Source organism: Amblyomma maculatum, chromosome 2 (genome assembly GCF_055883805.1).
Source record: "Amblyomma maculatum isolate TAMU_Amacu chromosome 2, ASM5588380v1, whole genome shotgun sequence".
In the NCBI taxonomy this organism is placed as follows: domain Eukaryota; kingdom Metazoa; phylum Arthropoda; class Arachnida; order Ixodida; family Ixodidae; genus Amblyomma; species Amblyomma maculatum.
The window spans coordinates 99160850-99186515 of NC_139345.1; the positions used below are offsets into that span (position 1 = coordinate 99160850).

At 42.6% G+C, this 25666-nt stretch overlaps 2 protein-coding genes across 3 annotated transcripts; one reads left to right on the plus strand and one right to left on the minus strand.

Moving 5' to 3' along the window:
• Nucleotides 1-487: 487 nt before the first annotated feature.
• LOC146199372 (metallo-beta-lactamase domain-containing protein 1) lies at nt 488-13693 on the minus strand. 2 transcript variants are annotated; one of them, XM_084594825.1, is made up of 6 exons: nt 13475-13693; nt 12935-13097; nt 12442-12604; nt 9337-9500; nt 7610-7724; nt 488-4392 (listed from the first exon to the last, which is right to left on the minus strand). In XM_084594825.1, the coding sequence occupies exons 1-6, from the start codon at nt 13486-13488 to the stop codon at nt 4172-4174; spliced, it is 840 nt and encodes a 279-aa protein (XP_084450951.1). In that variant the 5' UTR covers nt 13489-13693; the 3' UTR covers nt 488-4171. The 2 variants fall into 2 exon arrangements, with proteins under 2 accessions (XP_084450951.1, XP_084450952.1); XM_084594826.1 differs by having other exon boundaries at nt 13343-13692.
• Nucleotides 13694-13897: 204 nt separating this feature from the next.
• Nucleotides 13898-25017, plus strand: ND-MWFE (NADH dehydrogenase (ubiquinone) MWFE subunit). The gene is made up of 3 exons (XM_084594827.1): nt 13898-14100; nt 22247-22333; nt 24892-25017. The coding sequence occupies exons 1-3, from the start codon at nt 14002-14004 to the stop codon at nt 24928-24930; spliced, it is 225 nt and encodes a 74-aa protein (XP_084450953.1). The 5' UTR covers nt 13898-14001; the 3' UTR covers nt 24931-25017.
• Nucleotides 25018-25666: the final 649 nt, after the last annotated feature.

Below are 25666 nucleotides of genomic sequence, written 5' to 3' on the forward strand. Positions count from 1 at the left end.
GCCGCTTTCAATGCTTAACATTTTGTCGCATTCTGTCACTGCTATTTTCAAGCTAGGCAGAGCACACAGCGTCTCTCACTTGCATGCAATGCTGCAGCCTTCGCCTTTTTCCTCTGCCCTTAGTGTCAGCGCAGAATGGTACAGAGGAGGAAGCACGGTCCCTATTACCAGACTGGCAGTTAGTACAAATGAAAAGAACTAGAGGCTGCGATTCCTGGAACTCTGAAATTTGAGATTTTTCAGTTATTCCTGCTTGTGCAGATTGGTCTATTGAAAAAGAAACTATCCTGACAAGAATTGGAGGAGCAGGTTAAAATTTGTTGATGGCAGCGCTACAACAGAAGAATCAGTTTGTGTGATACAGAAAGCCAGCTTTGGATAGCAAGAAATAACTTTCACACACTCAGTCTTAATAGTACTTATAACCCACCAAAGAAGTGTTCCCTTAACAGCACTGACAGAAGAAAAAGAATGCTCGACACGGTGCTGACTCCTCTTAATCTTTATTAATCATACAAGACCTAGTTACAATCAGAGCACAATGTCTCAAAAAGGACACAGTGTCACTTTAGCATGCAAGTTGCTTGCATATTCATTGCTTTTGCAAAACACACATACAAAATGCTAGAAAAATGCAAAAATACTTGCAATTCTCTTGAGCGATTCCAAAACCTCTCATAAAATCCTTTTTGTAAACAACATGTTCCCAGGCATTGTAAAGGATGTTCATCAACCTACTTCCCTCTAAGCAAGGTCCTTAACTCACTCTTTCACATACCTATTCAAAGCAAGGAAACTTCACTGGATGAATACATCCTCCACTACCATGAAGAATGAAAAGCATGATGCAGCTGGTGCCATCTTTCCATGACGCTAATGAGTAATGAAAAAGAGGTGAAGTGTATGGCAAGCGTGCAAGTACATAATTTGCTGACATTCAACTCGAACAGCCTTTAGATCATTTCAATCCACACAGTACCTCAAAGTTGAGGGTAGACCTGCCAGTAAACTAAACTATGCACAACTTGCTGCATCAACTACAGGGCACACTACCAAAACCAAATAAGGCAAAGCATGGATTATATTGCTAAGCAGCTTGACTTGTTGCTGTATTGCACTAAAATAATAATTAAAAAAAAACTTTAAGATGCCACTGAGCTACTTGCCTGCACCATATTATGCTGCACGCCAAGCTCTTTTCTTTAAATAGGATAATAGGTGCTGGAGAAGCTCGCAAAATCTGAGACTCTGTTTATGCTCCAGGCAGACAACATATATGTACACCCTCCATTGACACTGACTACGAGTTGTAGCCATACAAATGCATACAACAACTTCTGCAGGATACAGGTGTGTTTTTCGGCTGAAACGAGGACTAGCTTGGACAGTGCTCCAACACTGGACGCTTGCGACACTGCAAATTTACCCATGCAGTAGTGCTGAACTTCGCCATTTAATGTGAGCACTCCTCGAAACAGCATCAGCATGAGCCTCGCATAATACCCATTAGCCGATTGGAAAACCTGAGCAGTAATGGGACACAAGGAGTTCAGCGCTGACAACATGACCATATGCCATCATCACACAGCAAGCGGCATAAGGAGCGCAATGCATATTGTAGTTATGAGCAGTTCGATGCATGATACGTTACGAGTGCTAGTACATTTGACAAAAATGAAAAGTCAAAAGTTGTAAATATGAAAGAAAACAAGATTTCTAACAGTGATTCCCTGCACTATTGTCACAAAAACGGAATGCCATCATCCTTACATCATGACACACAAGCAGCAAGTATTTGAGCAGCATAAGGAATAAAGAAAACAATCATCGACAGACACTTGGTACAGGCTGTTTATAAAAAGAGTGAAGGAAGCAATGAAGCTGAAAAGTGCCAATCAAATGTAGAAAAGCTGCTTATGCTAGCCTAGGACTTCACATTCAACTAGCTGCAACCCTCTACATAACTTGTGAGTAGCAAATAATAATATAATAGTAGTTTATCTTGTGATGCTTGACAATAATAGACTGGAATAATAAGCATAAAAGAAAAAGACATCAAATAAACAATGAAACTGGAAAGACTAGAGATGAGATCAAAAATATGCAACAGCATGATCAAGAGAAGAAGCAATGGATATTCAGCAAGTAGCAGGCTGTCCACTCAGTGAAGGCAAACAAAGCTCACAGAAACACTTGTCTCCTAAACACACACGCACATTAAAGATAAGGCTTCAAGAGAACACAGCCGTGCATGTCAAATATGAGTTAGAAAAAACACAAGGCTGACACAAACAGTAAGCTTTTGAAGTTCAAAGAAATGAGAAATATATAAATAAAATGTGTCACTGAATAAGTAGAATCGATATAACCTCTTGCTTTAACTTTGGTCCTGAGCTGCGGTCCTCAATTCAATGATGACGAGCTTTGAAAATCCTTTAGAAAATTTTCCAAGTTGAAGGCACCTGTCAGAAGCATTAGGGCATCAAAGCACCCATCAGCAATAATAAATAATTTTCAATTAGAATTTTAAGTTCAAGACAAGCATACACAGGAAAACTAACCATGTAAAGAGAACTAAACGACATGGCTGCATAAAATGTTTCTAGGTATACATTGTACATCACAGCATGAATCCCTGCTGTTCACATAATATGTCAGAAGAAAATGAGATACTAAAACCACTCAAATTCTGCATTTTAAATTACAGAGTCATTAAAAAGAAGTGGGGTTTCAAAAGCTAGTTTGTTTAGCACACAGCAATTTGTGTACGTTGATGCTAACACAGCCCCTACCCATACATTTTCCAGGTTAGAGAGACACTGAAGAACACTCTCAATGGTCTTTTCTGGCAATGCTGACCTTTGTCTCACAGCCAAACGTACATTTTTTCCTGAGAAAGTGGCGTTTAAGAATTTTCCAGTCACTAGGTTCAAACTCATAGCAGACACACCAAGAAGGACTCCATGATCATTGCTTTGAAGTGAATGGCAGAGCATGACGACATCTGTACTTCACCTTTTTTTTTTTTTGCTTATCAAAACTCTGTCTGTAGTGAAGATAATATCTTTGTCATTCAACAGGGGCACTCAATCGATACAGGCCAACGTAAGATCGTCCTCAGTACCCCTTAAACAAAGTCGCCGGCTCTAAGTACAATTTCACAGATATTTACGTACCATTCAATGAGGAAGGTGGCAAACACAGAGTGCTTCCTTGGTAAGCGTACTGCAGTTATATTAGAATCAAATGCAAGTGACATCTCTCACATATCAAAAGCCAAAGAAGCTCATCTTGCTGACATTTATTGAAACAAAAAGGCCTGCAGACACAATAGTGCCACTGTTGCCACACAAGGACGGAATTAAAATTTGAGACCGTTTAACCCTAATAATGCGTTTTAGTTCCATCCCAAGTACTGGAAATGTGCACAAAGATACACCATCACATTTGAAAAAAAAAAAAAAGAAAGAAAAAGTAAACAGATATGAAAACTATTTTTATACACCCCATGTGATTAATATTAAAAAAAAAATCAGGGCATGAGGCAATGTGATGCCAACTACATGACACCTGATATCAGTGCAGCAACCTGCTTACATGTGAGGGAAAAATATCCGTGACAAAATGAAATCAGCAATCTCTTAGTAGGAGCTTTACCCAGCAATTACAATGCAGGTAGGTAGACAGAGATCTTTTCTGTTCCAGAAATAAACAGACAACAGGCAACACCAAGCCCACAAAGCAAGTATAAAGTTGCCTGGGAAGTGCTTTGCACTGGCTTCGCTTTTTACAGCGTTAATCAGCTGCACTGGACAGCCATGCCAGCTTTGCTTTGTTTTCAGGCAAGCCCTCAGCACTAACACACTGTGTTTTCATTATAGCTCTCCTAATGTGTAAAGTCAGGTCTAAAAAAAGTCACTTAGTAGCAAAACTATTCTAGTAATACTGCCCAAAGAAAAGAGGAAGGGCACAAAGTTGAGTGAGCGCAGTTATGAAAAACCACTGAGTGGCAGGTAAAGGGGCACGGTATACGCTCACATTCTGGCCTGAAGAGTAATGTCTGCTGCTGTACAGTCTTCAAAATTACAGACGGTTTACCAAAATAATGTAGTATCTGCAAACTAATGTGGAACACTGCTCTAGCTGGCTACGTCCTAGACGAAGCGCGGCATCAATCTCCATCCTCCTCGTTGAGGCACTCAAACAGGCCTGCGTGCTTGTCCCGCATCTCCTCAGTGACCTTGAACATGGGCCCGTGGCCAGGGATGATGTAGTCAGCCACGTCCAGGATCATCTGCCGACTCTTGCACTGCTGCTGTGTGTCCTCACTCCCGCCGACCTCCTTCCACAGCTTGGGGTTTTCAATGTCCTCCTCCTTCTCAAACAAGTCACCTGGAATGGGATACAAATATGAAAAAACAAATAAATAAATAAAAAAAAATAAAACAAGTTATGCAGAGGTCTGTCCTGTTTAAACACAGTTATCCGAGCGTTAAGTGTGACTACACATCAGCCTGACGTCTGCACCGAAGAGCTGACGCACTCGAACCGGCACACACCTCATACATGGCGAGACTAAGCAACTGCAGCAAAACAGCTGTTAAACTCCTCGCTTAGTGACATGGTCAGTGTGCAGTAAAGAACCCTAGGTTGTCAAAATTTCTGAAACCCTTCACTACAGTACCTCGCGGCTCAAGGTCAAATTTTGTAGCACTACATGACCCTGAGAGCTGCGGAATGGAGAGTAATGCTCATGCTCTGAAATAAGTTAGATGACCAGTGCAATTCATGCAGCAATTAATGTATGCATGGGAATTGGAGTCTGCCTACAATCTGTGTCCTGCTCACAGCTTCGGCTATGGACAACCTGTTTGCGTCTTTGCATATGCTTTCACCACGGGTTTGTATACTCTATCTCAATAATTCCTTGCAGCATTTACCAAATCTACAATGAATGCAGAGGCAACAGTGTGACGCTACAGAGTGTGGTGCCGGTATAAAGTGGCTGTAAAGCACATGAGATTACAGCTTTAAAGCCCGATTTCGCGAAATGCTATTTCAAACCGAACCTTAATGTAAACTCGATTTCCATATGCTATTTCCCAAGTTTAGCATTTGCAACTCTTGTGCATGCTGAAATCACATTTTCATCACGGTGGTGCGCACTGGTTAATTCGGACAGGAGAACGGCCGGCGCTGAAATTAGCTTTAGGAGCATGCATCACTATGACTATCATCCGGAAAGAGGTGCTGGGTTGGAAACCACCTACCATTCCAAACCTGAAAATGTATGAGGGGTAGCGTTGCTAACACTACGTACTAAGTTAAGGCGAGTCGCTCAAGAACGAGAAGTGTGAGAACGTGCAGGTGCATTCTTCGGCATTCTTCCCTCCGTGTGCTTTAGGGCAGCCATTTTGCAATTTGCTATGCGCGAATTGGGCCTGCTAGGCGTGTCTAGCGTTGGGTCGCAACGGTGCACATGTGTGTGCGGAGTGTTTGTGGTGCTATTGTGGTGTTTTACTCCACCATGACGGCAACGCCTGCTAAGCGGGCTAAGTACATGGCTAAAGACTTGGGGCAAAACCTGTAAATTCTGAAGGCACTGAATAGAAGGCGTCTCTTGTGAGGAGGTGATATGCCGGTTTGACTTAAAGCAGGGCACCCTGGGAAGTTACGTGAAAAAAAAGGCACAAAACTTAGAAGCCTTCGAAATGAAAAGTTTCATTCAGTTCGCAAGCACATGAATCGCGGCACAACCTCAATGGAAGACGCATTGTTGCGATGCATGAAGCGAAAACAACCCTACAATGTAACTAACCCTCCTGAGCTCACCACACATTAGATGTGTGGTCTAATGTGCCGGCAGAAGTTGTGGCCAACTGCTTCATGCACTGTAGATTGGGCAACCGGAGCCGCCTGAAAACCTGGAGGTCGCAGTGCCTGACGAGGATGAAGACGATAGCTGTCTCGCTTCCCACCAAAGTAACAGCTCATTGGCTACTTTGGCATCAATGAAGGAGTCACTGTGGCAGGCCAGTTAACTGATGCAGAAATCATCGCCGATTCCCTCGAAGCAACTGGTGAGGTGTCTGACAAAACAACTTCCGTGAAGAAATTCAGGCACGGCATACCACCAAAGAAGCTGCGGATACCGTCGCTGTTTTTGGAGGAATTTTGCCTCAATACCCCGCATCACACGCTTGTAATGGAAGGGTTGGCACACATGTGAAATGTTGTCTTTGCCACCCAGCTTTTCACGAAAAAACAAAAAGAACATTACCGACTTGGCAAAGGTATGTTACCGAATAAAAGCTTTCTTCATGTGGCTATTCTTGTTGCGCATTTCATAATTTAGCATTCGGATAATTTGGACAACTTTTTTTTACTCCCAAGATATCCAAATTAACAGGGTTTTACAGTATTGGAGGAAAGGGCTCAAGAAGGTGGAACAGAGAATTAGCATCATTATAAGAAAGTTTAGACAAAGCAGAGACAGAATGAGAAACTGAAGGCCAAAACTTTGAAAAGGATGGTTTTGTTTTTCGTAATGTGCCTGCTAACACATCTCTTTCTGCAAAGAAGCTTTTGGCTGATAGCCAGAGTGGTACATCCCTTCTGAAGAGGTGATGGCAGGTGCTGCTATACTCTTGAATCTACAAGAAGCATTAAAAATTGTCTATGCTACCATCTTGTGGAGGAAAAGAAAACTGACCGTGACCTTTGTGTTGCACCCTGCTTGCAGCAGCGCACCATCACGGTTTCGGTTTCTTTGCGCGATTGTAACGGACGCACGAAATTTAATCGATGTCTTTGTTGGGACGCTAGCAGAGACCTGCACAAACCATCTAGGACTTACAAGAAGTGTTGCAAAATTATTTGCGCTACCATCTTGCAAACATACACAAAAAACACACACAAAAAAATACTGATTGTGACCTTTGGTGCTATGCGTGATTTGTGGCGACTCGCTCTCATGGTTTGGTTTGGTTAGTGTTAATGTCCCAAAGTGACTCAGGCTAAAAGAGATGCCGTAGTGGAGGAGTGTGGAAATTTCGACCACCTGGGGCTCTTTAACGTGCACTGACATCGCACAGCATACGGGTGCCTTGCTTTTCGCCTCCATCGAAAAGCGGCTGCCATGGAAGGGATTCAATCCCGTTGCACCACTTTGCGGAGCCCTCGCGGTTCCGTTTTCTCCAAGTGATCACAACGGAAACGTAAAAGCTGACCTCTATTTTTGTTGGGATGCTAGCGTAAGCCCGTGAAGGCTGATTTTTATCTTTGTTGGTGCTCTCTCCGCTTATCGACAGAATCATTACTCTCTCATTTAGTTTCATTGATGCTATGCCTGTCATACTCTCCTCATATATTTTTTCCTATTTTTCTTGACTCTAACAATTTTTTTCCTTTACAAAACCAGCAATAAAATATCTGACTTTGGGAAAAATTTTTTTCAATAATTTTAGACACTTAAAGGGTTAATTCCATCACAAGACAATATTAGTGCTGCCCTGTTTTGCTGTACCACTCAGAAGCAGTGTTCCATTCCACTTTATGTCAGAGTATAAGTAACACATTCATTTGAGGGGGTGATTAAAATAGCACATACCTGTTATGGCTACTGTGCCAAGCTTGGCAGTTTTCACTACAACGCTCACATCTGTCAGAGTATGGCCTGGTGTCGGGATGATCTGGACATCAGTGGCAATCCGATAGGGCTCATTCTGGACAGAATCAAGAAAAGAAAACCAGCTCTTATAATCACAATGAATTTGTTTCTCACAACGCAAGATGTACTGGAACAATGCCAGGCCTGGAAATAATAAAAATAAAGTTAGTTTGAGAGATCTAATGTTTGTCGAAATTCACAAGAAATGTTTTTGCAGGCATCTTTTCCTTCCTTTTTGCAGTTTGCTGCTGCAAGCAGCAAATCAATATGCATTTAAATAGGAAGGAAATACTTTCATACTACTGTGCATCATTCAAGTGGATGGTGATGATAATAAATGAAATGAAAGGAAAACTTGTCTGCAATAATAGCGAAATTAAAAGCCCTCCTGAATCTATTCTCAAGTCTATTGGCTGTGTGAAAGCACTTCAACCCTCTGAAAGTGACTGTCAAAACTAGATCAGGCAGAGTGGATTAAAGTTAGTTTTCTGTACAATATCAAATTTTTCTATGGTCACCATATCGTGCAATGGCACACATATGCAAAAATAGTTCAAAACTACAAATATGCAACAGCGGTAAGCATGGCTTTGCATGAATGGTAGCTTTGTCATTTTACCTAGTCCTCTATACCATATTTAATCTATTATGTAGCCAGAGCTCCGGCAAACATATGACAAGCAGCAGGCAGCAACAGCTAGGTGTGCTTATCTGACTATGCACAATGGCCTTGTAAAAATTATATCGAGTATAAGCGAAAAAAAAAAAGTGTAAATTTACGCATTCCCTCACTGATATATATGATGTGTGAAATGATATACTTTCGTATACGTGCACATGCTGCTTGAGGCAGGAAATGAGCACTCATAATTTTCATGGTCAACTGGGGATTAGCAAAACAAATTTACAACAGGAAGCCTAATGGGTTTCAAACAAGACATTCAATGTTTCTGTGGTTATCTGGCACTGCATGTGAAGCAAAATCCGGTATATTATCATGTAGAATCTGTAAGCGTGTAAGCGTGCAGGTTATATGAGAGGGTATTCTTTTTATCACCAGGATAAAGAATAAAAGGGCTGGTTACATGCAGGGGCAGGTGACATGCATGAAAATATGGCGCTGCAACAAATTAAATACAAACAACGCTTGAGAAATTGACTATCGGTTCTGCATCCTCTGGCAGACTCTAATGCAAACATTAAATTTTAACTTCAAGCATTGTCGCATCAAGCTGTAGCCACTGTTCAGTTGTGGTTACTAAGAAAAAGCTTATAGGTAATCAGTGCGCTCATACATTTACTACCCTTAATATCTCCTACAAAATAGTCATCAAATGTTCTACTCCAGAAGCTGCCTAAAGGTAAGAAATGCTAGACCATATGCATTTCTACAAAGCATTGACCATCTCGTCGTAGAGTTGTTCTGTTACTGCTATCATATTTCGATCACTTTACAACCTGAAATGGAATATTAGGAGCAAACAAACAAGCCCGTGTTAGTTACTGCAGCTCAGGATGATGCGTCATGCTCACTGCTACAAACAGCCTCTCCCTGGGTAGCCCTTCAACATGACATGTAGTGGCCACTAGATGGCAGTAAATTTTGCGTACGCAGACATTTCAATGATTTGGCAAACACAGGCAAACAAGGATGGCTAGTATGTTACATTTTCAAACGTGCACAGCTGGTACACATCCCCGCTGGACACTGTGGTACCAATGATGTGAGTGGCCCTCTGGAAGAGATTCAGGTTGCCAACGTGGTCTGGGTGGCCATGAGTGCAAACCACATAGTTGATCTCATCACAGGACACACCAAGCTTGGCAAGACCTGTAAACGGACAAGCCAACGGACAACATGAGTCAGAAAGAATGCACTGGCATAGCACAGTGAAATCAATGTTAATAAATTGAACTACTTAACTAGGGACTATTAGCATTAATTACAGTATGAGATTGCTTGAAAAAAAAAAAAAAAAGCACAATTTTCATGTGGTTAAGACCTGTATGTACAACAAAGGCCTTTGCTAAATTATCAGGAATACATTGAGAAAAACCAAGTGGATTATGATTCACAATTGCTCAATGATTGGCCTAGAGTTCATTAATCAACTTGTTATATCAACAAATCCAGGAAGTCGAAGGGCTGGCAACAGCCTTTTGAACAGCTGATGTGCACCATATTTCCAAATGCAATCGAAGTACACATAGTCAAGAGTTGGAAGCCTATTCACATTAACATCCCTGACATAATGCGAAAAAACAAAAGCCCAAAATGTTACAAGGCACTCACGGGAACTCTCCCAAGGTGAAATAAATTTAAGTTAAGGAAGCAAGTACATAGCACCCTCCAAGGTAGGGCCATATAGCTACAAAGAGAAGCTCCATAGCCCTCTCAGTATATTTTACACGCAAGCTGTGCAGCATGATCAGGTATGACCTTTAACCAGAAACTACTGAATAGAAGGCTGCATGGCTCCATGCAAGCAAGCCAAAAAAGCCTCCTACTTATCAAAAAGTTATTGTGAAGAGTAAACAAAGCCCTGTTCAATTAAACCAAAGGCCCATTGACAAGAAAATGAGCTCAGATGAGAAATGTCATTAAAATATGTTTTTCTGCACAAGCACTGAAGAAAGGTCCACAAAAATAGGCTTTCATCACATACCAATGACATATTGTTTAAATAATACCAAAATAATTGAGACAAATCTAAAATATACAAAGCTGTGGACATCAACTTTTCTGCACAATCAAAATTTTTAACCACAGGCATCATCATTGCAAAGCTCCCTTGCAAGAAGACCAATCAAAAAGAAGAGATATGGCCATCAGTCTTCCGACACAATATGAATTTCAAACTGTTTGCATCATCACAGCAAAGCTCCTTTGTAAAAAGTCATGCTAACATATGGACACACAGAAAAAAAATATACATCACCAGTATTGGTTGTACATTTAGGTTTTATGCTTATTGCCTTACCACTGCGTCTTTGCATTTTATTGTAGATTTTTCATTCTGCTGTTGCATAGCTTTCTGATGAGTGGAGAGCTTCTACAGAGATTCGTAAGTGGGAAACGTATTTCTACCGGTAGGCACTGAAGGTGCACCCTTCGAAGGTGGCTCCGCCCTATAGGGTGCTGAGAAGCTGTTCTATTAAACTCCAATCCACAAGCGACACTGGGGCGGAGGCTCCACACACATAGACAGACCATCACTTTTTCGCCAAAAGAAGACTATACTACTAACATCGTAAAAGTGCAAGTTTGAGCAGAAGCTACCGCTACATCATAAGATATGTGAGTGGATACGACTTCACGCATGTTCAACTGCTCCATGTCCTTTTAACGAGCTGAAAGCAAAGCCGATAAAGAAAATAACCTTTATGAATGATACATTACATGCCTGTCCCCTTTCTGAGTCATTTTTCACTGTAATTTAAGAATATGTCCTTGTTTGGTTCACATAGTTTAACGTCCCAAAGCAACCATGGCTATGACATGCTATAACAGTGAAAAGCTCCAGAAATTTTAACCCGGAGTTCCTTCGCGCTCACTGACATCATACGGTACATGGGTGACACCCAACCGATTGTTTTTCAATAATAAAATATAAATAACCCACAAGCAACAGAAGCACTTCACTAAAATGTAATGACTGTTGGGTACCTCTACCATGTTTACTTAAAATGGGAGAATTCAACACCACCTAGCAGTTTTAAAAGCAAACATTTATCCAATATGCTTATTGCTAGCCCTCGCTTTAGGTTGACGATGCTCCCCATTGTTCATGCCCAAAGCACATGCGTGTGTGTGCGTGCTCCTGCAACAATCAAGCATACGATATACAGCTAAAGAAAACCACCCACATTCTGTCCCACTCTGCAAAGTGACAGCAACAAGCTGTAGCAAGTACAACATGCAATGAACATGCACATTCAGATACACAGTGATATGGCTGGCTGGCTTTTGAAGCAATGCAGTACAAAAAAAATCAAATAAAAAGATCTCTTGATAAATAGAAACAAACCTACATACAAACATACATAAACAAACATACTATCTTTCACCTTCCCCTGTGTCATTTTTTCTCACAAATGCCTACCAACTAGCCCAGCTTTCTGTGTTCATTAACGACTAGATCATGACTTTATACCAGGTTCATGTGCATTATGCAATGTAGTTATACATGTTGACATGCAAATGCTGCTCGATATGGTCATGGTTAATCATGCAATTTTATGATGTCACCATGTTTTCAGTTATGTCATAAAATGAAGGGCGAATTTGGAAAACAACACAGTGGTGGCTACTACCCATCTCAAATGACGATCGCAAGATGTCAAATCCTGACACAGCATGCTGAGACTGTCATACGCAGGCAGTGACTAGATAAAGTATAATTTACAGTATATAATCTTTGCATTCAACACTCGGATGCAGACCATTCCTGTTCTTCTTGAACCTATTTATCTCCACATGTTTGGCGCAGCAGATGCTATGTACATGCAGAACAAATACCTTACTGATGTGTTACGCATTTTCACCTACCATAGCTGTGCAGGTAAAACACTGATTAGACAGGCATGTAGCCTTTCGCTATGTTCCTGGTTTAAAAACATGTGGTCCACAATCACAATGCAAGCTGCCTTTTAATTATGTTTTACTTGTTCCTACAGAGTATAAAGTTGAGAAAATGTTAACAAAGGAGCTTTAGTAAAACATTTCTTGCATCCACATTATGATGACTACTATTACTGAAGGATGCACTTACTTTCTATGAGAAAGTCCCTGTCCCAGGCAGACAAGGTATCAACGATGATGTTAAAGCCGGGGCCACGGACAAGGGTAGATGTTCCATTTGCAACCATGGTGCGACCATCCTTACTAAGAAGAGAGTATCCCTCTTTAATGACATTGATATCATAGTCCATTCTCTAAAAAAAGAAACAGCAAACCAGATCACTGATTAGTGACAGCAAGTGTAGGAGTACATACATATATACATACAGTGTGTGCAGTCAACAGGTGCAAACAAAACCAACCACATAAACACAAAAATCAAGTAAAAACAGTGCCACAGACAGCACTGCGCTCACAATACTAATAATACACTATCCTCGTGCTTCTATACTTTTCTTCAACGTCTATGCGCATACATTTTGTACAATAAACACTTATGAAATGAACAAAATTTTAGAACCACAGAGAAACGGTGAAGAGATTGCATGTCAGCTAGTAGCTTCGAGTGCACTATACATCCTCACCGGCTGCCGCTCCCAAGCCGAAGTGAAGAAATCGACGACAGGCGATCTTCCGCAACTACCCGACTCGCTGATCAACGCTTCCTTGACGGGATCTTTGATAGCAATAGCGGAGTGAGCCGCTTCTTTACGGCAGGCGCTTCGCATCCCTGCTTCGTTCAGGTGCCTGCGATTGAATGAGACAGTTGCGCGCTCCAAACCACGTTATCAGCGCGCGCAGTCGGATGACAGACCGCAAGCGCAGTCAGCTCTTCACAAGCAGCCCTTTCATCTACCTTCATAGCCATAATCAAACAAAACAAAAAAGGGACCATAACGAATGTACAGGAACAAACAATGTCCGCAGCGAACAATGCACGCACGCAGGGCATTGTTTTTAGTTTTTGGTTCTGTTGGGTCGCCTCGAAATACCTTTTACGACGTTCCCAGAAATGAAGACGGCGACGATAACAGTCGAAAGGGCAAGAGAAACTCGAACTCCCTAGGCGATCCTGAGAAGTCGACACCACAGGACAGGATTCAATGGAGCTCTCGTGCACTCACACGCCGCACTGCATTCCTTCGGCAGAAAAGCGATCCGAATGTAGTACACTGTACCGAAGGATTCGTGTCAACTGCACCAAGCCGACTGCACTGTTTTGCGCACTGCTTCACTACCCTACAGTGCGCTGGTGCTGTGTTGTCCTAACCTGTTATGATTGGGACGTCATATGCGTCATGTGAGTTATTTTAAAAACAAAACGGAATAAGATCGTCTGAACATACCGATATCTCTGCGTGGCTGAAACCGAAACTATTTAAACAACAGCATGTATGAACACATATTTGTTAGCAAAATTTTGGTAAACAACTTCATCATTTATTGGCATCTGTCTGGTGTTCCTTATTTTTGAATACTGGCTTAACGTAAGTACAGTGAGGTTTATTAGCACAGTAGTAGAAGGCTAGACAAGGGCTAGAGGCAACCGCGTGGGGTCGCATATGGTCTGCAGCCTCCGGCAGTGTGCCGAGTGAAATTTTGGCGAGCTGCTAGAGCCACTAAAAACTTAGACCGCATTTCCTTTGTAAATATGTGGTACGAAATATTGCCCTGTGCAGCCATAATTGGTGCCTGTTTGACGTTGCCTAGCCTAGTAGATAGGCCTCTGAGTTGGCTTTTCGACGGCAAGGTTAGTACATTGGTGACCCTAACTGCATGGAAATATGGATGATGATGTTTCTGCCCCACGAATGGTTCAAATTATGTCATTCGTACGAAAAGCTAAAGATGTCTAGCTTTTTCACCGCCAGCCTTGATCAGCGTAAATTTGGCTTAGGCCAACTACATGCGTCTGTTGCGGTTACAACTGCTTGGTTACAAACGCTGATTGTTCGCGACGACGTCCTACGTCGTGTGCGTCGCCAATTGACTTGTTGCATGGTTTTTAGCACAAGTGCGAACTGCGGTCAGATGCAAGCCTGCCTGTCAGCAGCATTTATTCCGTTTTGTGTGCCCAGTAACAAACTGCCACTGATCGCACTGATCGCAAGATTTCGGTTTGCGGTTTCACGCTGAAGGACTCCGTATGTACTACGTATGAAGAGCATACAGTGAGGTTGTGGCAGAGTGCCTAATGCAAAAGGGGAATAGGGAATGCGCTCACATTAAAATCTACCACCTGTCTACCTACGAAGTGCTTTTCGTACTGTATTATGTACGGCCTGATCGCCAACTTGGTCAGCATTTTAGTTGTTTTTCATTTGTGTATTTTGCTTTTCTGCAAGTGTTTGCTTGGCAGTGTATTTAATATGCTTCCAGCGGAGTGCACATAAGAGTGGCTTGGAGTAACAATGGAAAGAGCTGCATTAGCAGAATAAGAATAGGCTTTGGACCAATAATCAGTGATTATTCAGGTTAGCACTGCACCCTCAGTTCTGCAAGGGTGAGGAAAACTGGCCTTAGCAACACTTAAAATTTCAAGTTACCACTGGACCCGCAGTTTTGCAGGGCTGAGGAGTAGCTGGCCTTAGCAGCATTTATGCTACAGAGCACAGGGTTTTGAAAATCTATGCGTGGATTAGTTACCATTGGAAGCAACTCGCAGTTTTCAACACTAGGTGATGTCCTTCTCCTTGTGTGTGCCTGTGATGTGCTAAATACCTGTTTACTGTGACACTAGGACCTGAACTGAGAACCTTCAAACAGTGAAGGTTCATTGCTTTAACAGTTGCCTTGAAAGTAGTGGTGCACGCAGGCATTAAGTGCTAAAAAGAGCGAAACCATGCACGTCAGGTTGCATTGGCAGAAACGCGTAGTAGAAATGCAGTTTCTACTTCGTTTACCACCTGTGTGGTGACTTAAGCATCAATTTTTTTCTGTCATAACGATTTTACTGACGTGTAAATTTTACCTTACTCTGTATTTCGTCTTATTCGCCGCCTATTGATATACTTAGGTTGTCATGAGAAGAATTTTTCTTCGGTTTTCACAGCCCCGGGTTCTCTGGCGATGTTCATCTTAGCCTCTGCTGGGAGGAATGCCAGACACGGTTCTTTCCAGCCAGCTACGTATTGAACAAATTTCATCTGCAATTTCTTGCATCCATTGTTAACTTCAATAACTTTGGAGTGATATATTTAAAGGATCCATGTGGCTTGACACAGCTGAAAATGGACGCAGTGAACAACAATAATTTCAGCCTAGTACAACTCATTAGAATAAGCCCATTTGCAAGAAGGGAAAAAATTTTTCCGTACTTTTATTCTCAGCCTTTAAGAGTCGACAGCTTAAGGGCTGCCTTTTGAGGCTGTCCCTTCATATCCTCATTCACATACATGCACTTTGCTGGTTTGTAATATCTAATCCCCTAATTCATGCCTCTTTTACTTCACACATCAGCATGCATTCGTGAGCTACCATAATATGTGAAAGATCATGCGGTGTAGATATAAAGCCTCACTTTAGGCAAGCCATACAAATGTGCCCATGTGGCTTTGGAGCAGCATGTCTGATTCGAGATTCAAGGGTTTCGAGGGGTTCGATTCTCATCTCACCCTCCCATTTTAAAGAGCTACCAGAGTTGGCAGCTCTAGCTAACTCAGCTATGCTATGTGGTCTTGTGACATCCCACAACCCACCACCCATTCAGTGCCTGCACATGTCATCTGCCAATTGCCATTCACCGGAGGCGTGCTCGTGATGTTTTGCTCAGTGCCAATGCTGGCACCAGATTTCTTGGAGAAGGGTTATTCTATTGCATTAGTAACTCGACCGTTGAAACTTATGTGAGCACTTATTGCGAACTTCATCCACATCTGTGATGAAGTTCATCACCCTTCGTTTCACGTGAACTTCATCCTCATTCCCCCATCGTCACCCCCAGCGGGCCTACTTCAACCACTTCCCTGCCCTTTTACACCTTTTGAAGTTGTAGGCATTTACCTATGCGGCCCTTTACCTTTGACCGTGGTGGGAAATTGTTGGATCGTAACAGCTGTGGACCACCTCAACCGGTATGCCGAAACAGCAGCTATGCCGTTCGGTTTTTTTGCGGAGATAGCAAGCTTTTTCCTGCGAGACATCAGTCTGTGACACAGAGCCCCTCGTGTTCTGCTGTCCGACTCCGGCAAGTCTTTCCTCAGTACAATCATGGCCCAAGTTCTTCATGCCATAAACACTGTTCACAAAACATCTGCCTACCTCCCGCAAACGAATGGTCTCACCGAACGCTTCCATCGCACTCTGTCTGATATGCTATCCTCATAAATCGACCCTCATTACAGTAACTGGGATTCCTTGCTTCGTTTTGTCGCTTTAGCATAAACACTGCAGTTCAACACACGACCCGCTACACTTCGTTTTTCCTGGTCTATGGTCGGCTCAGTTAAATATGCGAAGATTCTTTTCTTTTCCTTCTTTCTCTTCTTCCTCTCTCTATTAACCTGGACCATTCACTCTAGTTACAGAATACAGAATTTATTTACAGGTCAGCTATATATACACGGCAGCACTTCTCTATCAGGGTGCGGCCTCTCGTCACGGCACCCGAAACTAGTCTCTCCTGCCACGTCGCTCGGACTCTTTGGGGCTTCTGCCCCCCATCTTTGGGTCCTCCTCTACCACCGTCTTTCCGATCTCACTGTAATAGCAGTTAGCTGCAAGTGCCGTCAAATTCTTTAGAAAAGCACTCGCTGGCACGGCTGGGGATGGTTGAGAGAGGATTGGATGTCCTCTCGGGAGCGATGCTTTTCTATGGCCGACATCGTTGGCCGTCCGTGCGGCGCCAGCCCCGCATACCTTCTCCCAAGTTGGCACCGTTCAGAGGAAGGCCTCAGTCATGGCCGCTTCGTTTGCATGCACACACACATGTAGCAATCTTTTTCGTCCGTTTGTTCTGCCCGCGATCAGGGGGCTTCAACCGCATACTTAACAGTTCTCTACATCCTGCCTGGAAGCATCCTTCTCTGCATCTGTTCTCAATGACACACCCTCCCTCCTCTGAGCAGTTCACTTCATGTATTGCCCACTGTCACGAACCTGCCAGACTCAACACAGAAGCCACCCAGATTGTGTGGAAAAGCATTTAGATTCCTGTCACTGTGAGGTGTCATTCAATCCCGGTGGCGAAGTCTTGCTCTATACGCCTACCCGCGCACCAGGCTTGTGTGACAAGCTTCTCAGCCGCTTTATCAGCCCATACACAGTGCTAGAACAAACTTCACCAGTGAACTATTGCATAGCTCCTGCGTCTCCTGTCAACAACTGTCGCTGTCATGGAGCTGAGATTGCGCATATGACTCGACTTTCTTCTTCTCGACATTCTTTCGACGTCCTTTTTCCCTTTAATTCCTGCGACCAGGATGGCTGTTTCACAGATTCACAGAAGCAATCACAGATTCACATCTGTGATTACTTATCTCCACCCTTCGTTTCATGTGAACTTCATCCTCATTTGTCAGTCATCATCAACATTCTGGGTGACCGTTCTTCAACGCCATTGTTGACAGTGCCAATAAAGCTTAGTCGCCCAGCTCACACTTCTGGTTTTGAGGATAATGGATGGCCAACAAAGCGACGGGGAAGGTGGATCGACATTTTACAAAGTGAGGGCAAGGGAGTTCCACGAATGGAGAGTTAGGGAGGAAAGGCAAAATTGAGGGCCTTTGCTCATCTCTGGACTAACAAGTGTGCCCAGTAAACAAAAGAGCTAAGAGGTGCTAGGGCAGGATAGGCTTGAGCACCAAAGATAAGGTAGGAATTAGCAAAACTGTTAAAGGGACAGAACACTGGTCAAAATATGTCGTGAGATTATGGTGAAGATGAAAAGATCTTGCCTTATATGGTACAGATCAAGCACTACAATATCAGAGAAAAGGCTTTATAATTTTAATTTGCCATTGAAAATTGCACAAGAACAACATGAGGCACTATCTAGTTGAGAAACCCTATTACTTTCAGTGTAGTAGCCCACGTGACTACTTTTCAGAAAATATAGCTGATTTTCGTAAGGGCACAGTTCTTTTTTTCTTCTAGGAGTATGTGTCATAACTTATTATATTTTGCGATCTCTCCAGTGTGTCCTTAAATAAAAACCACCTCTCCTTTCTCACCGCAAGAGGCATGCTTTCACCTTTAGCCACTAGATGGCCCCATAATGTTTGGAATTCTGTGCATGAAACAATGAAAGTGCCTACTAAAACGTTAGTCGACGAGGCGCACGTTATTCTGCCATAGCAACCTTGAGTGTGAAAACTGAAAAGGACGCTACTCTACGCAAAAAAAAAAAAAAAGGGAAATTCATATTTGTGTTCGGTACACCTTTTTTGTCGACTACCAGTCGTTATCGCGGTCGCTGCTCATGGTTTCCAACATCAGACTATATAAAAACGGGCGCATACACTGATAGAGAAATTCTCGATAAAATTTTCTACAGCATTTCTGTCAAAACCGCTCTGGAATCGAACATTTTAGACATCAATCTTTTCATTGCGTCAAAAACAATTGAAGACCTAAAGTGCAGTGTTCTGTCCATTTAAGGTTTTTTAGCAGAAGGCAAGTGATGTCTAGCAGTGTAGTGGGACAGAGTTGGGAAGCACTGAGGCACGGCGGAACCTTGAAATAATGTTGAAGAAATCGCTTTTTATGAAAGTAAGCATGCTGTCAGTGGACACCTGAAATGTGGGGGAGAGAAGGGGGTGCAGGGAGGAGTACAAAGGAGGGATTTAGAGAAGCAAGAACTGAATGCAGTCAGGAGCAACACGTTAAAATGTCACACCGGTGTGCATTCTAGGACTATTTTAATGCAAGGCAACAGCTGGGCAGAGCAGTTCTCAGATGTTCATGTCATTTGTCGTCAACATTGTCTTTTCTCTCATTTTCATACCGAACTGTCGGTTCCCTTGTGCATTTGGTATGGTACGTTATATGGGATTTTATGTCTTCAGCAACCCAAGCTATGAGGGGCACCATAGTGAAGGACTATGCATAACTTTGGCCAAATGGGGATCTTTTACTTCTTTACCCACTGAAATAACTCCTGAAGAATGTGCCAATATTGCCAAAGTATCTTTTAATAACAATGTTTTCCATGTAATTCTGATTCTCAAAATATACTACTTCATTGGTTTAAGACAAATTAAGGAAAAAGGTAAAATATAAAAAAGCTGCACTTGAGGTCGACTTTTAATCAGTGTATGCATGTTGCAAATGAAGTCAGAGTCACTGTACGATACACATTCTTGACTGTTAGTGATGTTGTTGGTACTGCTCCAAGAAGCAACTCTTTTTCTCGGGCCATCACCACCACCGGCATTGTTGATGTGTTTAGTTATTTGGAACATACTGTGGCCTCGGGAGACCAGGCAGGTAGGTGGATACAGGTACAATACAGATCAGTGCTTCAGAAAACATCACAATGCAAGCTGCCTTTTAATTGCAATGTTTACTTTTTTTTTTTTTGTCCTGCTTGGCAACAAAAAAAGAAGGGATTGCAGAGTAATTTATCCTGAGCAGAGGGAAAAAAATGCATTCAAGAGCACAAAATGTGGAATTATACATCAGTAGAACGTGTTAAGCGATAACACTGATAGTAACCACGAAAAAAGATACTCATTACGCAAAACTTTCTGAATAAGCAGTGGTCGGAGCCAGATTATTCCACTTGGTTATTGGGGGGCATGGAAAGGATGAGTACTTGAACAAATTTGTGCATGCAGTCTAAGAAAGCAAATTGTGGACATATGTGCTGGATGTGCACAGTGAAAATGTGCGACGTCATTACAGAATCATGTCAGGCTAAAAGCATGCTAAAGATGTCGAGCATGTTTTTTTCTTGGAGAGCAACTGCCCTCTAGTTGTTGGAAATTACAACCAACCGTAACTTGTCTTTGGGGATGGGAACAGGGCAACACCAGGCTTGATGAGTGTGACTCGTCATTGGCAATATTGGTACAACACCCCTGACGAACAGAGCTCAGGGTTGGCAGTTGGAGGGGTAATGTGCACTATTGCGAGGCATACGGGCACCTTGTGTATTTTGTTTCTATTTATGAGCTACGGAACTCTAAAAATCAGTGCTGGGCTTTTACCAGCACAGCATATGAAGCGTCAAAAGCTGATTCAGTTCAGCCATATTGAACTTTGCAAAGCTTCGTTAGTCAGCTTTATTGCATAGCAGAAATCCCCCCTCTCCATGGCAGCATGGCACGTCATAAAGGCAGAAGGTAGATGCAGTCCTAAAGACATTTATTTCAAGGCTCTTCTGCTCAGTCCTGGCACATAGCATTCCTTCGTGATTGCAGCGGGGGGGCGGAGGGTGAATGGTACCAGTAGCGCACTGGCTTGGCAGCGAAAGCAACACGAGGAAGCAATGCTCAGGACATCGATTCAGCATCATTGTTACAATAGCCACGTTCAATGCTGCACCCAATTTTCGCCTCCAAAGCAGATTTAGCGGCCATGGAGACGGGGTTTTTGCTGCGCAGAGAAGCTAACTCCCAGAGATGTGCTAAAGGTTTGTAAGCTTGCATTGTCTTTTTTCCACGATAGTCATTCTTGTAGTTTGTCTCTAAAATGAAAATTTTGGGCTAAGCTTACTGGTTAGGTGCATAGATCAGCAAAAGCTGTTGTGGCTATGGCTTAGCCATGCAGCCGTGTATTCCTCCACCTCTTGTTGTGTTAGCCACACTCTAGATCCTTTCCGTGACCACCATCTCCCAGTTGTGCCATTTCTCCATTTTTGCTATAATGCCCCCCCAACTATTAAGGTGAAAGCCTTTAATGCCTCATCTTTGTCGACAGAAAGTTGTCAGCAGAGGTGTCATGCTTTCAAGAGCGAGAGTTAAAAATAAATAAACCTTATCTCCAACGGGAATTGAACCCCATCCGATGGATCTCAGTCAAGCGCTTTACCAATTGCGCCATGCCCCGGATCGTGAAATCTCTTCATAATTCTCCTTGTCTACTGTGAGAATGATAGCGAGATTCCACGAGTGACAGATACTGTGCCTTTCCTTTCCTGTAAATGAATTATAGAACACCGGTGAACTTTGATGCGTTCAATGAAATGCTGGTTTTGTTCGACAAGGGGCGTGCAATGTACCATCACGACAGATTATGGCGTCACCAGGCGATTCATACATGTACGAAGCTGACCCCACCAGACGTCCGATCCAGGCGACCGTGCGGCGCCTTTTATTTGCCGCTTCCTCGAACGCCGCTGCACACAGCAAACAGAAGCAGATGCAGATGTCTAGGAAGTGTTAGTACAGCAAGCATTAGTGGCATTTCATATTGATTTACAGGATAGAAAAGGCACAGTATCTGTCACAATTTTCCGAGGACAAAAGAAGAGAGGGAGATAAAGGTGCCGTAGTGGAGGGCTATAATCCACCGCGGTATAATTGCTTTTGCCTCATCGCACTTTAGTGGTCCAAAGTGCCCTCTAGAATTTTTAGGCCTCTTGTTAACCTCCAATCCTGTCTCTCTGTCTAGCACTTTCTTTTTTCCAAACCTGCCCTCAACTTTTAGATGGAATTTTTTTTTCTCCACTTTTCCTTGGAAAGATATTTTTATTGTAGCGATCTCAACTAAATTGCCATCTACCACATCAGTTCATATCCTGCCCACTGGGAGGTGGCAATTAAATTCATTCACTATGTAATTAAGCACTTATGGCTGATGCTCAAGGTTTCGCTGAAGAAGGTTAATCTGTATGGCTAAACCAGCCCTGTAAAAGTTTTTGCTGTAAAAAAAGAAATGGGCAAGGGTAACATTGCATCAGAATAGCCGACACTGCTTACTAATCGGATGAACTGCACTTCCTCCCTATTTTACAGCCTTACAGGCGAACCCTTTTCAATATACCAACTCATAATGAAGCAATGCGAGATGAGAGGCTGACTGGATCCCCGTACAAGACCATTGTAAGTTCCTTGTCTCTCTTTCCTCTGTTTTAACAATTTTCACTCTATTTTGTGCACATTGACCTTTTTAACAATTTTCACTCTGTTTTGTGCACATTTACCTCTGTTTTAACAATTTTTATTCTGTTTTGTGCACATTGACTGCATGGTGTTAAGGTATTATGCTTTGCAACTGTCTGACAGGGTATTTCTTTAGCTTTCTGGATTGGAAAACATTTATTGTCAGCATGCATGGTGTTAAGGTATTATGCTTTGCAACTGTCTGACAGAGCATTTCTTTAGCTTTCTAGATTGGATTGGAAAACATTTATTGTCAGCAATGAGTGATTTGTGGGCACTACACTTAGATGGTCTCAAGCCCGTTGCTCTCGGCGATCTTATGAGCCCACTCAGTAGCCCGAACTTGCGTCAACGGGTCTGAGCTGGCCAGTATAGCCTCCCACCGCTCTTGAGAAAGGACTGGTAGTAGGTCCGCCGGTGGCGGCGCTTTTTTGCAGCTCCATAATGTGTGATCGTACCCGGCTATTTCGCCGCAGTCTTTACAATTTGGATTGTATTGTGCTGGGTACATGCGTGCTAATTTAGATGGGCTGAAGAAGGCACGCGTCTTGAGCGGACGCCGAATTACTTCCTGCCTTTTGTCAAGTTTCTTGGCTGGCGGAGGATATATCCACCTTTCTAGTTTAAAGTGATTAGTGTAGTCATGAAATGAGATAAGTGCATCTCTCGAGAGATTGGGGGAATCAACCTGGCTCACTGCTCGGCTGACATAATCTCGAGCTATACTGGGCCAGCACCTATATTAATTCCACCTCTTTTTGGTTCCAGTCTTTATATCTTAAAATTTGCTCTGTCTCTTTGGAGGTCATGCCCCTTGCAAAATTGTTTATAGCAAATTTGGAGTCGCTAATTATAGTAACAGCTTTGGTGCTGACCATCGCCATGGCGATAGCCGCCTCCTCCGCTTTACCTGACTTGTTTGTTTTTATCGAACCTGCCATTAATGTTTTACCCGAGTCGTTCACACCCACGATAGCAAAAGAGTTGCCTCCTTCGTATTCCGCCGCGTCTGCATAAACAGTGTATTCATAGCCTTCTAACTTGGCCTCAAGGGCCTTTACTCTTGCTTTTTTCATGCCTTCATGAAAAGCAGGGTGCATGTTTTTTGGTAGCGGTTTAATAGTGAGTGCGTTCCTTAGTTCGGTCGGCAGTTTAACGTGTGCATTTCTTTCCGGGATTCTATATTGTAGTTCTAACTTACCCAGGGTCTTTCATCTCGTGGATGTGGTGGCGGGCCTCTTTAGCCTCGCATAGTTCCATGGTGTTATTGTAGACCCCCCGTTTAATACCCTAGTCACACGGTCATTTTCAAAGGCGATTGAGTCGATAGCCTTCGAGATTTTCAATCGCGATCGAACTCCTTCGAGTTGTGCCACTGCTACACGGCAAAACTCGAAGTCTATTGAAATAGTTATGGTGTTTGGCGCCAAACTTTTGTGGCGCCAGTATCGTTGCTTTCGGTTTTGCTTAAATAACTACAATCTCTCTATAAATGCAAAATAAAATGTAACTGTTACCTTTTTTTTAGTAACTGCAGGTGTTTAAAATAAAATGTAACTGTTACCTTTTTTTTAGTAACTGCAGGTGTTTAGTTGTTATTCAAAGACAATTTTTTTTTTAACTCGCTGGCGTTTATACGGCTGTGCTTTTCATTGCGTTTGCATCTCTCGGCGGCGCATGTTACAGGGGTAGAGAGTGCATAAATTATTTGCTTTAAAAAGAGCAATGTTTTTTTTAAATTATTACAGATATTAATATTTTACCACGTAAATTAAAGATATAAAATAACGCTTGTTCACGTTTTTGTATCGTAAACGCGCTCTGCACGTGTATGCGTGACGCTTCTCGATTCAGCGCTAGCAACCTTGCGGACGTTCGAGGGCCTTCGAGATCTCGATAGAGTTCTGGGCTGCTCCGCTGACTCGATAGACTATCGACTCAATGGTCATTGAAAACGCCCGTGTGGCAGCTTTCGAAGGCCTTCGAGTCGATAGGCAGTCGCTTCGAGGGCCTTCGAGATGCCCGTGTGACAGCGGTATAAGATGTCTTTCCGTAGGGGTGCAGTGGGGTAGCCCCAATGCTGCTTTATATGCCTGCCTTATGATTGCTTCAATTTTGTTCTTTTTTGCCACACCTAGCTTGAGGTAGGGGATGGTGTACACTATTCTGCTTATCACAGAAGCCTGAACAATTCGGCACAACTCTTTCTCTTCGACCCCACGTCTTTTGTTGGCTATTAGCCTTATCAACCTGGTTGTCATGTTAATTGTTTACTTATGTCGATTTACTGTTCCTGTGTTCTTTCTATTGTCTTAGATTATCAGTCCCAAGACCCTGATTTTGTCCACTCTGGTTATCGGTGTGCTATTTAATTCTACCAAAATGTCTTCTGCGAAATATTCTACACTTGGGCATCTGTGACTTAAAATTTTTTTTTTTCTTGCCTTCTTGAACAAATAAATATATTAACAAAATATATTAACATTGTTTATTTTCAGGGCTTGGAAGGAATTCCTGATGAGCCACAGAAGCCATGATGTTACCTGGTCAAGTTTCTCAACTCCATGTAAAAGTTAGACATTATTAGGTTTAAGAAATGCCATAAATGCCATGTGCACATTATATTTATATTGTTTGACTCTTTCTTTTACATACTGAAGAAGGCTGATGGGGTTTCTACAAACATTGCTGCTAAGGAATTTGGTAAAACGGTGATAATGAGGCTTGCATAAAATTGGATATCAAGGAAAATAAGGAATAAACAGGTGCTGATGCACTAGCATAAAACACCTAGAAAGAAAAAAAATGCTGGCGCTTTCATTGCAGCTTCTTTAAGACAACTGTAGGTTTGCTAATGTTATGGTTGCATCGCAGCTGCATGCAGTTACAATGAGCAGCCATGATTATCACTTAGGTTGTTTAATTAAAAGAAAACAAAGCTATAAATGCAGCAGGTTCTTACCTGAAGCTCGTCTCCTTGAAAGTTCCGCGAACACATGACTACCTACTCTGTGACTGGCTTGCTCCAATCCTCAGTTTTTGCACCAAAAGATGTATTTTCGTAGTTCTTCTGGCAGCACGGGAAAGCAATGGAATAGAATACCTCCAAGCTTTTTCGTCACATTGATGTATGAAGAGGCATGCAGCAGTGCTGCGAAGTTTTGTGTCGGTCACTCTAAACACCTGATGTGCATATGTGCTTACAAGTGCATATGCGTACTGGACCAGCCAGGTTTCTACTATGCTCGCATGGTGGCATGGCTGCATCCATAA